Genomic DNA, 11,894 nt, shown 5'->3' on the forward strand with positions numbered 1-11,894 from the left:
AGAACAAACTAAAAAAGAAAACGTTTATATTTTTAGAGAACAGACTAAAAAAGAAAGTGTTTATATTGAATTGAATTTCAATATCAGAAGTAGATGATTGGAATTTCAAATAGTTATAAAATTGAGCATTTTGACGACTTCACACACTATACACACAAATTACACACAATATACCATTGCACATACACACTCTACAGTCTACACACACTGCACTCACATTGCACACATACTACACACAATACACACTTCATATAATATCCTAAACATAATTCAATTTCGTATATCATTTTTACCGAACAAATGATCTGGAATTGAAATATACTCCAGTTCTGCTAATTCTAATTCAATTCCACTTCCGTGTATCGAACGGACCATTATTACTTTGTTTTATGTTACCACGGAAAATATGAATGTTTACATAATGGTACAAAAAAATTTATTAGCTTTTATTTTAACACATTCTGTCATCCATGTTTAAATGCGGTCAATTTTTTCCTTACGCAAAGTACAAAATGTATATTACTATCATTTTTTAAGGTTGAAACAAATAGTTGTAATACTATTTTTTTTATGTTGGTAAAAAAAAATCATCTTTCATTTCATGTTTTATACAAAAGAAAAATATTTTGTACTAATATTTTATACAAGCGTCCGACTTTTTCAAATGTAACACCTATAATAACATGCAAAAATGTTGCTTTTGTGATATGACTAAACATTGGGATGTTATTTGCTATTTCCCCTATTGGCCTGTTTTGTTAACAACGCCACCACAAAAGGCAATACACTTGTCTTTCTTACAAAGCATATTTGAATGGACAGCCGGCATTTATACCATCAAACAACTTCGATGAATTCATTCTTCACTACACAGTCTACTTGAACCAGCTGTGCAAAGCAACAAACATAGAGCATCAAACAAAAAAGTGGCATTAACTGTTTTCTACGACGACCCATGTCTTGCCTCGACCTTCACTAATATACTATGGAAGAAACTCAACGCCAATTATTCCCAGCAACGACGTTTGACGTCAACGCCAAGCTTCCTCTATATAAACCCCATCTTCCCCCTACTTGCCCTCCACAACCACAGCAAATTATCCATCTCTTGTTTCTTGTACATACCTTTTTCTCTTAGCAAAGTCGATTGCTTATACTTCCGTTGAAAATGAGTCGCCTGATAGCCTTCCTTGCCTTTGCTCTCATCCTTGAAGGAGCTCTTGGTACTGGTGAGCAAATCTTTCTTTTCCTTTCCTGTTTTGCATGATATATTTTGTACCTTGTTTCATTTTAGAATTCTCTGTGTAGGGGAGCTTGTGTGTGAGGAATTGCCATCTGGAATGTGCTCTTTCGCCATAGCGTCGTCTGGGAGAAGATGCGTGTTGGAAACCCTCCAAACGGATGTTGGGGATGTGGAGCTACAGTGCAAGACTTCTGAGGTCATAGCCATGAATGTGCCACCAGCATACATAGAGACTGACGAGTGCGTGAGTGCATGTGGGCTTGAGAGGAAGTCTGTCGGCATCTCCTCCGACTCGCTCCTCGAGACTCGCTTCGCCCTCAAACTCTGTTCTCCACAGTGTTACTATAACTGCCCAAACATTGTTGATCTCTACCAAAACTTGGCTCTAGCAGAAGGTAAGTCACCACCTTCAAACCTAATTTGAATATTGCACATTTGAAGGAAAACAAAAGAATAAGTTACAGCATAAGATAATTTTTGTATTTGCTTCATACCTTTAGGAGTCTTTCTGGCTGACCTGTGCAAGTTTGAGACAACAAGCTCTCGGCGTTCTGCTATCCAGCTTCAGAGTTCAGGTGCAGCAGCTTCTGGTCCAGTCTCTGCAGCAGGGAGTCCCGCGTATGCTCCCACTTCAAGCACCACAGTTTCCTCTGATGATTGTGCTCCATCACCTATATAATTTAACTGTATTCTGCTTCCAAAATTATGTAATCTACATACTTATTTATAAAAGTACTAAATAAAAAAATTGCCGTGTTCCTTTTCATTTATTCATTTACTTTTTCTCCTAGTTTTCTTATACAAATTCAGAACATCTGCGTGCATACTCACACACACGAGAAGACAGCTGTAAACGCCATTGTTCTATTCATAATAACAAAAAAAATACATCATCCCAGCAAAGATGTTTCTTATTTCTGATAATCCAGGACAAGTGCCCGATAAGATGTGGCAGTGTTCATCAGCTCAACTACAATGATATACTGTTGATGTACTAGCTTTGGACAAATCAAAATGTTAAACCATCCTCCATTAACAAAATCTCTAGGCCTCAACTGCCTTTCGTGTCTTCTGCTTATCTTTTTTCTTGCTGGTTTTCTTAGTATCATCAGTTGTATTGGTCGGTTCAGTTTCAAGGTCTATTCTCGAGAAAACAGGTTTTGGCGGAGCTGTGACATGGCCTTGCTTCAGCCCACCCCATCTGGTTTCGCTCTGCAAACAATTATTATTAAATAGTATCGAAGGCAATTTAAACACAGGTAAAAGTATCTGTGCGTAGGAGAGAGACTGACCCAAGTGATGGAACTGAATTGGTCCTCAGAGTAGCCAAGCTGGGTGTAAATTTTCAAAGACAGACTCGGAGTAATTGGGGATAAAGCAATTGCCACAATCCTCATGGCTTCCAGTACAATTATAAGATCCTATTCACATAAAAATAATTCAGTATTCATATATATAGGAGGGTTCAATAAGTCCAATTCTTATTATTAGTTCGTTAGTCCCTGTGTAATTACTGAATCTGCTATGTAAAATCACTCTGCGTAATTTACTGAACTCACAAAACAAATGAAATTTTCCATGGGAAGGATACTAGTCCTAGAGATGGAATTTTGCTTTTGATTTCCAATGTGGTAAATTACACAGCGGATTCATTAATTTTACACATCTAGTGCAGTGGACTAATGCACAAATGATAAGAAGGGGACTAGTAATAACCAACTTATATACAAATTCGATTTAATTTTGAAACAAGTTGAAGAGATCAGAATCACGATATTCAAAACAGTGAGCATAAAAAAATATAGATATGACTAGATAAGAAACCTTGGATGCAGTTGTGAACCCAGACTCCCCTTGCTTAAAAAGAGACCATGGTGCTTTTTCATCGATATATACATTTCCAGCACTACCAATCTCCAGCACAGCCGCACAAGCTGATGACAGTTCAAGATTCTCATAGTGCTGTCTTGCTTTCTCAACCTACATGGAGTTGGAAATAAGGACAAAACCTTTAGCTTTAGCTATGAAAACTGCCACGTTAAGTAATAAATAAATAAAATGGGGAAAGTAAATTAGTCCTGAGAATGAAGCAGTTTCGGTGGTTACTGGGTAGATTGCTAAAAAGGATGACTGTTAGTTACATGATATCCTTTAAAAGCAGTTATATATAGAATATAGCCTATTAACAGAAAACATATGTCAGTAGTTTTTTAGTAATGGTAATTGATTCCACATATTTCCCAAAATCAGATCTTGTTGTACGTGAACTTTACCAGCTTCTCCACTGCATCCTTGAGTGCGTTTCCTTCTGCTGCAATTGCTGAATCAACAGCTATAGTGGATTGACAATTCTTCCTCAAAAGTCCAAGTGTACGATTAAGAAGATTACCTGGAGGAAAGACAAGATCAGACTTCTACAAGATATACATCTTACACCACAAGGCTTCAAATGTGTAAGTGTGCATAGATTCAAGAATCATTTTTAAGATGCCAGTGCTGCATTTAGAAGTTAAGTCTGTACTTTATTTCATTAAATAGCCAAACTTAGCTAATTGACATGCTCAACTAAGTTCAATTTTACACAATATTTATAAAAGAATCATATGGTTGGACTCCTGACAAAAGGGTCCAGTAAACGAAATTGGGCAGGAATGTCAATTGTGAATGTACGCAGAAGCCAAACTAGTACCAATGGTGTTTGCAAGATTTGCATTAACTATGTTGATGAAACGCTCCTCTGAGTAGTCCCCATCATTACCAAATTCCACCTCCTTAAGGAAGAAATACCTGACTGCATCAGGTCCAAATCTATGCACCAAATCAGTAGGTTCAAGGGTATTCCCCAGTGACTTTCCCATTTTCAAGCCATCCTAACACATTCAGGCCATTGTTAAATTAAATAAACTAAATGAGAAAAAGACATGATTCAAATGCATACAAACTATTATTACTGAAAAAGTAAGGAACACAACATAGATAGGCAGGGACACTTTATTATCTGGTATTAACATCAATACCTTTGTCAAGAATCCATGACCAAAAACCTTCTTTGGGAGGCTTACTCCTGCTGACATCAGCATTGCTGGCCAGTAAACTGCATGAAACCGTAATATGTCCTGCATATAAGTGGCGCCAGTCAGTTATGTAATGAATACTTCATAGAACAATTGTAATCCTGGGCAATTCCATTTCCTTAGTACTCCCTCCGTCCCATAAATATATAACCCTAAAATGCATAAAATTGGAAGTGCTAATTGTGAATACTTAATAACATAAAGATCAAGAATTCAAAGGGTCAAGCATTTAAATTTGAACCGTCTACCTCAATTACCATCCTGATGTTGAATATCCTTAAATCAATCATTTTGCTACACTAAAAAATTTTCAAAAATTCCCACGAGAGTGTATTATCACAATACTTTAGACATGGCAAATTATTGGCAAGAATATATATAACGGAATTATTAATCATATTATACTGATTATTCTTGCCATGCTGTTGCCTAATGAGGGACTTTATTTGACAAATACATGCACTGAGACTCAGAACACGAATCAAGAATATTGTCCTGTCTGGCTCTACCAGGTCACCTAGATACTTAGGTGGGCTAGTTATAGTTTATAGCTTGAACACGAGCAAAGTTCATTTTATAGCCTCACCTATTGAAAATATTTTTAATAGCATGAGCTTTGTTGTGAAGTTCATTTCATAACGTGAAATATGCCCTGCAGTTTGATTAATGGCCCGAAGTCGTTTTCTGGTGACGGATATGTTGTGGAAAATAATAAATACAAGCCAACAATTGATTGTCCTAGTCACATATTTGGCACTGGAAAATGACTTCAGGCTATAAATTAAACTATGGAACAAAGTTCAGACTATTTACAATATTATCAATAGTTGGGGCTATAAATTGTTCAACAAACTTAAACCTATTATAAAATATTGTAGATAGTTGAGGCTATAAAATGAACTTTGCTCAAAGTTCAGGCTCTTATAAATAATTTCCACAGTTAAGGCTATAAAATGAACTTCCCTCAAGTTCAAGCTATAAATTATAATTAACTCCACTTAAATTGGAACACTCTAGTCTCCATTAGTTTCTTGAGTAGTGAAAGAATAAAAGGGCTATAAGCTGCTAATGGTTTGTACATAATATTATACCATCCGGCCATCCCCACAACCTACAATAAAATACAAATAAGCAGCAGGTGAGTAAAACACTACCTTGCCAATCAAGTGCAGTGATGCAGGCCAACCAGAGGAAATTGCATTTTGTAAGCTAGGCTGCTCCTCGCCCTCTGAAAGAGCAGATATGTAACTGTTTGACAGGACAATAGGACATCATAATTTAGAAAAAGCAGAGCAAACAGATTAACAAAGTACTTGCATATTTGATATATTTCTACACAACAGAATATCATGATTAATTGAGACATAAGGCACAACAAATTACCCCAACAAAGCATCAAACCATACATATATAGTCTGCTTGGCATCGCTAGGAACTGGAATGCCCCAATCAACTGAAGCTCGAGAAATGGAAAAATCCCTCAAGCCATTTTTGACCCAACCTTGCACCTAAGAGAGTTTATCAAGAAAACAAGAGTTAACAAGAAAATGAAGCTAGCATAGGACTATTTACAGAAAATTATCACAAGGTCACTGCAGCATCACTGCAAAATGCAAATTTATGAAAATGTGATCAAAAGTTGTAATGCAATAAACTGAAAAGAGTGTGGGGTTGCTGTTAGAAAGGCATGCAAAATTTGTAGAAATGTTGAAGTTGGTGACTTCTAAGTTCTAACCCTTACTTTTCTAAGAATGACACAAGTAACAACACCTTAAAATGTATAAAGTTATAATTTTTGATAACTTCACACCTCGTGTAAACGATACGAAGGTTGTACAAAATCAGGGTTCTCCTCCAAAATCTCTTCCAGCTGTTTTTGATACTTCGACAATGCAAAGAAGTAATTGTCTTCCTTCCTGTCAAGGCATGGCTTGAGGTGTACAGGACAACACTTATTTTCCAACAACTCCTTCACATCCTTCAGATTTACAGATTCACAAAGGTAAAGCTACGGGCTCAACAGCATGTAAACTCAACTTTTTGCGACAAGTTAAATGATTGAATAAGAGACTGGCATGAAAATTTGTTTCAACAGCAGAAAATACCTTATACTCCTCACAGTTTACACAGTACAGTCCCTCATAGTCAGCACGGTAGATATCACCATTTGCCAGAACCCGAGAATAGAACTCCTTGACAATTGCTTCATGGTTGGGATTGGTCGTGCGAATGAACTTGTCATAAGATATGTCTAGCTGTCAAGAAGATGAATCAAACAGTGGATTTAAAACAAAAGTACACCTGTAAGCAACTATACATCAAACAAGACGAAGGAAGATACCTCTCTCCACAGTGCCCCGTAAGCTTGTGAGACAGAATCACAATGTTTGATAGGACTCAAACCATTGGCAGCAGCAGCATTAGCAATCTTCTCCCCGTGCTCGTCTGTGCCAGTTATAAATACGACCTTCTTCCCTAAAAGCCTCTGCAGTTCAAATAAAAATCTTATCAGTAATCACATAAACACTGAATTTTCTAATCAGAAAGATATAGGAAAATGATTTCCAGTAGCAGCTCTTGTAGCACTACAAATATCCAGCTTGAAAGCATCACCTTTAACAACACACTTTGCACATTGTAAACCCCTATCAATAGCACACTTTATAAATATTCAATGCACTATAACTTTAGCTTTTTAATGAATTATGACTTTATCAGCAAGCCTCTATGAAGAATCGAAAACATAAAAACCCTAGAAGCATGAAGAGCTAAAAAAAATAAAACTTCAGTGTTGAATTATTACCTGAAAACGGGCGATGGCGTCGGCGGCGATGGTTGTGTAGGCGCTGCCCATATGTGGCGGGGCATTGACGTAATAAAGCGGAGTGGTGAGGACGAATGGTTCGGCCGTATTTGAAGTGTACGCGGCGTTACAAGTGCAGTAGAGTGCGCCCTTGGAAATGGAGAAATACTTGGAATTTCTGAAGCGAATTTTATGGGGTCTTGCAGTGGATAGGAAATTGAGAGAGGATGGGGAGGAGGAGAAGAAACGGAGGCTGTTGTGAATGGAGTATTGAACTCTACACGCCATTGATGCTGTGGTTGAGAGTTGAGAGGCTGTGCAGCAGAGACTAGTGAGGGATGGAGAAGATGAGGGAAGGAGGGTATTTTAGTAAATTTACTTATTCGTGTTGCCGGGTATTTAAGTAAACTTACTTCTTCGTATTGCATGAATAAAAAGGGTATTTTAGTAAAGTTACTAATTATTGCTTGTAGGCTGTAGCATTTCCCAAAATGGTTTTTAGTTTTTACTGTATGTAAATTGTAAATAAACCAATGCAAATTCGAAAAATTTATAAAATGTTCCCAAGATTATAAAATTATTTACTAGTATTTAGATTAATAGATATATTGAATGTAAATCGCTGGAATAATATCATTTGAGTGGTAAGAGTCTTAAATTTGATACAATTAAATTGCATAGTACTATTATCGTAAATTCGTAATAGTATCAAATGATTTGGAATTGTTCATCACGTGTACATAACAATAGCATCACTAATCTATACGTAATACATGTGATGTGACATTTATTATAGAATGATAAACTAGCTGGACAAATAAACAAACTAAAAACCGTGAATGTTTTATTATAGAAAATAATAATTGGTCACGTTCCGTGGCATTCACAGAGTGTGATTCAGGAAATTCTACCTCAAATTAAACGAGAAACAAAATCTTAATAACAAGAATAATAAGGAAAAAAGACAAGCCTATACTGTAAGCTGATAAAACAGCCACAAATACAACAAAGTCTTCGACTCCCTAAGATGAGTTCAAGGCATAGAAGGTTCATCAATCACTTCATAACACATCAAATCTAAAAGGCCTGATTCCCGTTTTCTGCATATGAGAAGCAACGCATCGGGATCCAAGTAGCGGACAAGACTCAAAAGTGTGCCAAACTGTATACTAGAATCCACGAGAGCTGAACAGCAGGGAAATTGGTGTTAGTAGCATGCGAATAACAACTTTGAAAAAATCCTATCGCAATGAATGAACACGAGGATAATGTGCATCATACCAGAAAGACGGATATAGAAGCAAAAAGTCCCTCCTGAAGAAGGGCTCCATGGCCTCCAAACTCTTCTTCGTCAACTTTTAGTACAATGGCATAATATGCATAGATAATCCCAGTAGATAATGCTGCAAACCTGCATTTCAATTTCAAAATAGATATCATGAAAATGAAGGATATTTCATGTGCACCAAGTGAATACGTACGTACTAATACTTCTATACATTACAAATTTGGCTTTCTTGCTCAAACTTTAACAAACAACACCATACAATTATTCACCCAGCTAGCAAGTTCTTTATCTTCTTTTTTTTAACCATTTCCTTTTTCCCCTTAAATTGCATCTTGCATTGTTAATATTTGAGGTTGGAAAAATATTTTCTGTCAATAGCCACCTTCATAGTTTTACATTATAACATGAACCTTCCAAATCTGTAAGCAACAGTATTAACACACAAAACTTTTTGGCTTTGCCATCAACCAGAAAATGCCAGGATGTGTAATACGGAGTACTTCATAGAGACTGACCATGGAATCTTCAAGCGTCATTAATGTCAACCAGAGAAATATATGGAGTTCTTTGGTTAAAGGCCCCTTCTAAAGTTCACTAATTCAAACTTCCGGCAATTGTAGTGTATCTTAGAGGATCATGAATATTCATTCATATTTACCATGTGGGTGCAGAAACAAAACTTAAACATACACACAGCCATTAAGTACATAAAGATTGCGCCCAGGTTTACTAACCTAAGTCATAAGGAGTGCATGCAACATGAATGCAAAACCAAAAGTGGCACAAAATGGCACAACAAAAAAAGGTGAATTGTCTACAGAAATTATACAAATTGTGAAGCTAAATGGGACTAATTCGTTGACACTTGACACACACACAGAGTGACAGACACACCAACAAAGAGAATAACAAATATTCTTCAGATACAACGGCGAGTTTGCTAAAAGTATGCAACATAGGCATGGTCCTAATGCTTCTTTTCAACTATGACAGAAAAGAATCCAGAATCAGGAAGAAAAAATAGAAGAGAGAATAAAATCAAGAACATGGAACAAATTCCCTACTGAATAAACCGGTTTTTAATTTAGTCCACAATTCATAATAGACACAATAACACTACTCCTAATCCATATCTCATTTTCTACAACCATTTCAACCACAACCCACACCAGTCCCTAGGTCCTCTCCAAATCCATATTCTCTTTTTTCATATCTACTTTCCAGCACCATCAAACTCAACCACTCTCCAAGCAACTGCAATTCTGACAAACAATTACTTTTCTTTGGCTGCAACAACACCAGGATATCCCCATCTAATTGAATGACTGCATATCTTTAGGAACATCCTATTTATCAGGGTGTCAAGACACTGAATATATACTATAAACATGAAGGACCTCTAAGATACTATACAAACATGAGTTCAATGGACTAATTTGGTTCTTTTGGCATGTAATGAGGCAAATTATATCTTACAAACTATACTAACTAAAAATAAAATGTGACAGCAATATCATGCTGCAACCGGATTTGTAGGTAAACTTTTTAAAGCTATGGTATGGAATCTAAAACCAACCTAGAGAAACCATCAACCTCGGAGAGAAATGAGATTTCAGATGAGAGTACTTACAGGAGAAACCAGAGTCCCCCAACTAGAGGAATCGCACCCCATATTAATCCACAAAAAAGGCCCAATGCTTGCCGAGTCCAATGCAGCACGTCACCAAGCTGATCCTGTATCAGATAGTAATAGTGATTTTATTTGAATTGCAATGAGCAGCAGATCAAATAATTACTTAGTGGCAGACTTTCTAAATGAATTGTATCAACTACTAACATAGGCAACTCAAAGTTTCAAGGGACAACTAGGAATTATCAGATGACTTTCCAAATTGATTGTGTATTGATCACTGATATTAGGAACTGTGCAGTTATACTTAAATTAAAATGACAATTTTAGATGTTTTATGTGTTAGTGGATCAATGTCCATAAAGAGTCGGGTTTATGAAAGAATCGGATATTTTCGAACCTGCTATAACCACCTGTGACTCTCACATGTTCACATATCGATTTCATTGCATAATTAGGTTAGGCCAGCTTAGGATCTCTCATGGCCTATCTCACATTCATTAAGGATGACTGTGCATAAACACACAGAAACCCAATGTGGATATTTCCAAAAGGATGGGTATAAAACCAAGGTTAAAAAGCTTAGCTGTCTTTTCTTTGACTTAATTTAACACATTTAAAGGTTTCCTAGTAAAACATATGCAAGATTGAATATATAATTAGGCACTCTATCAATTTTACCAATTTCCATCCGAACTAGTATTGGTCTACACGTTACAAGATACACCTTTTTATTCTTTCCTATTCCAGTGTAGAAAATTAGCCAAACTAATACTCCCAAAGAGAAGACCTTATACTCCTAAAATTAACCTGACACGGATTTAAGGAAAACCGAACCCAATCAGAAAGGATTTTACTCTATTTGTTACTAAAAGATTTCCTCGTGTAAAGCTACAACATCCATCCATAAATTGCATAACTTTTCTAATATTACACCTGAATCAAATACACTAGTTTCTCAATTTGAAAGCCGATCAACTGAGCTTAAAATCGACTAGTTAAGCATCACAGAATCAGCTCCGCTAGTCACGAAACTAACAATAAATCGGAAAGAGCTGAAACCTTATCCCATGAAGCATCAGGATCTAGTAACTTCGCCAATTTAAACGGCGACAAATGACCATTCTGATGATGCTGCAGCTGCGGCTGCGGCTGTTGTTGATTCAACTTGGCCGATTTCCTTTCTCTCATCTGAAATCACCAATCGTTAAAACCGATAAAACCCCTCAGATGAATAATTTTTGTGAAATCACTAGCTTTAAATAGATACTCACAGTGAGGATTAGGGCTGATTATTGGGGCAATTCGAGATTCAGATTGGAGAAAAGGGTGAATCGGAAGAGATATGATTCACAGCATAAACAATCGAATAAACCAATCGAGAAATTGAGGAAAGGCGAATAGAATTTGCAGAGCACGTGATGTAGCCGGCGATAAACTTGCTGCAGCTGTGAGTTTTATACTGTCGTTTGGTCTCTCCTTCTCACTCTCTGCCTCTCTCTCTCTCTAATAATTTAACCTTAGATTTAATTTTAGATTATGATAAGTCAATTTGGTGATTGTAATAATAACGATATTATCACAAAAAAATGTCTAACACTTAATATTATTAATTTTTAAAATATTTTTTTCCATAAATTTCAAATAGATGTATAATACTAATATGAATTCTACGTCAAATTATCAATTGCACATTAATGACATATTAATTTAAATGACGTGGAATGACAGTTTAGCTGATTTTCTTGAGTTCAAACAAAGGGTGGTGTCATTAGGCACAAAACATGTAAGACATCGAGTTTGGTAGTCGATTGTGAGGGATTTACGTGATGGGGACAGGAATAGTGAACTCCCAT

General features: G+C 36.4%; 3 protein-coding genes across 3 annotated transcripts; 1 reads left to right on the forward strand and 2 right to left on the reverse strand.

The window, feature by feature from the left end:
* The first annotated feature begins 824 nt into the window (after nt 1-824).
* LOC125215401 lies at nt 825-1,993 on the forward strand. Its single transcript, XM_048116806.1, has 3 exons — nt 825-1,229; nt 1,309-1,638; nt 1,744-1,993. Exons 1-3 carry the CDS (start codon nt 1,169-1,171, stop codon nt 1,920-1,922), a joined length of 570 nt encoding a protein of 189 aa, XP_047972763.1. The 5' UTR covers nt 825-1,168; the 3' UTR covers nt 1,923-1,993.
* Nucleotides 1,994-2,084: 91 nt separating this feature from the next.
* On the reverse strand, nt 2,085-7,463 carry LOC125215400 (methionine--tRNA ligase, chloroplastic/mitochondrial). Its single transcript, XM_048116805.1, has 12 exons — nt 7,121-7,463; nt 6,659-6,802; nt 6,423-6,572; nt 6,128-6,295; nt 5,701-5,825; nt 5,472-5,565; nt 4,261-4,359; nt 3,933-4,113; nt 3,517-3,632; nt 3,068-3,223; nt 2,536-2,664; nt 2,085-2,455 (listed from the first exon to the last, which is right to left on the reverse strand). The coding sequence occupies exons 1-12, from the start codon at nt 7,406-7,408 to the stop codon at nt 2,288-2,290; spliced, it is 1,818 nt and encodes a 605-aa protein (XP_047972762.1). The 5' UTR covers nt 7,409-7,463; the 3' UTR covers nt 2,085-2,287.
* A 481-nt stretch (nt 7,464-7,944) lies between these two features.
* LOC125208916 (respirasome Complex Assembly Factor 1) lies at nt 7,945-11,546 on the reverse strand. The gene is made up of 5 exons (XM_048108443.1): nt 11,313-11,546; nt 11,101-11,229; nt 10,039-10,142; nt 8,402-8,531; nt 7,945-8,305 (listed from the first exon to the last, which is right to left on the reverse strand). Exons 2-5 carry the CDS (start codon nt 11,227-11,229, stop codon nt 8,267-8,269), a joined length of 402 nt encoding a protein of 133 aa, XP_047964400.1. The 5' UTR covers nt 11,313-11,546; the 3' UTR covers nt 7,945-8,266.
* Between the last annotated feature and the right edge of the window lie 348 nt (nt 11,547-11,894).

Source organism: Salvia hispanica, chromosome 3 (assembly GCF_023119035.1).
Source record: "Salvia hispanica cultivar TCC Black 2014 chromosome 3, UniMelb_Shisp_WGS_1.0, whole genome shotgun sequence".
Taxonomy (NCBI): Eukaryota; Viridiplantae; Streptophyta; class Magnoliopsida; order Lamiales; family Lamiaceae; genus Salvia; species Salvia hispanica.

Coding starts and splice junctions, on each gene's coding strand:
- LOC125215400 (XM_048116805.1), bottom strand. CDS start 7,408: ATGGCGTGTAGAGTTCAATACTCCATTCACAACAGCCTCCGTTTCTTC. Junction 6,296..6,422: donor TAAACTGTGAGGAGTATAAG/GTATTTTCTGCT, acceptor GTAAATCTGAAG/GATGTGAAGGAGTTGTTGGA. Junction 4,114..4,260: donor GTCATGGATTCTTGACAAAG/GTATTGATGTTA, acceptor TGAATGTGTTAG/GATGGCTTGAAAATGGGAAA.
- LOC125208916 (XM_048108443.1), bottom strand. CDS start 11,229: ATGAGAGAAAGGAAATCGGCCAAGTTGAATCAACAACAGCCGCAGCCG. Junction 8,532..10,038: donor GGGGGACTCTGGTTTCTCCT/GTAAGTACTCTC, acceptor ATTGAAATGCAG/GTTTGCAGCATTATCTACTG. Junction 8,306..8,401: donor CTTCTATATCCGTCTTTCTG/GTATGATGCACA, acceptor CCTGCTGTTCAG/CTCTCGTGGATTCTAGTATA.
- LOC125215401 (XM_048116806.1), top strand. CDS start 1,169: ATGAGTCGCCTGATAGCCTTCCTTGCCTTTGCTCTCATCCTTGAAGGA. Junction 1,230..1,308: donor TGAAGGAGCTCTTGGTACTG/GTGAGCAAATCT, acceptor TTCTCTGTGTAG/GGGAGCTTGTGTGTGAGGAA. Junction 1,639..1,743: donor AAACTTGGCTCTAGCAGAAG/GTAAGTCACCAC, acceptor TCATACCTTTAG/GAGTCTTTCTGGCTGACCTG.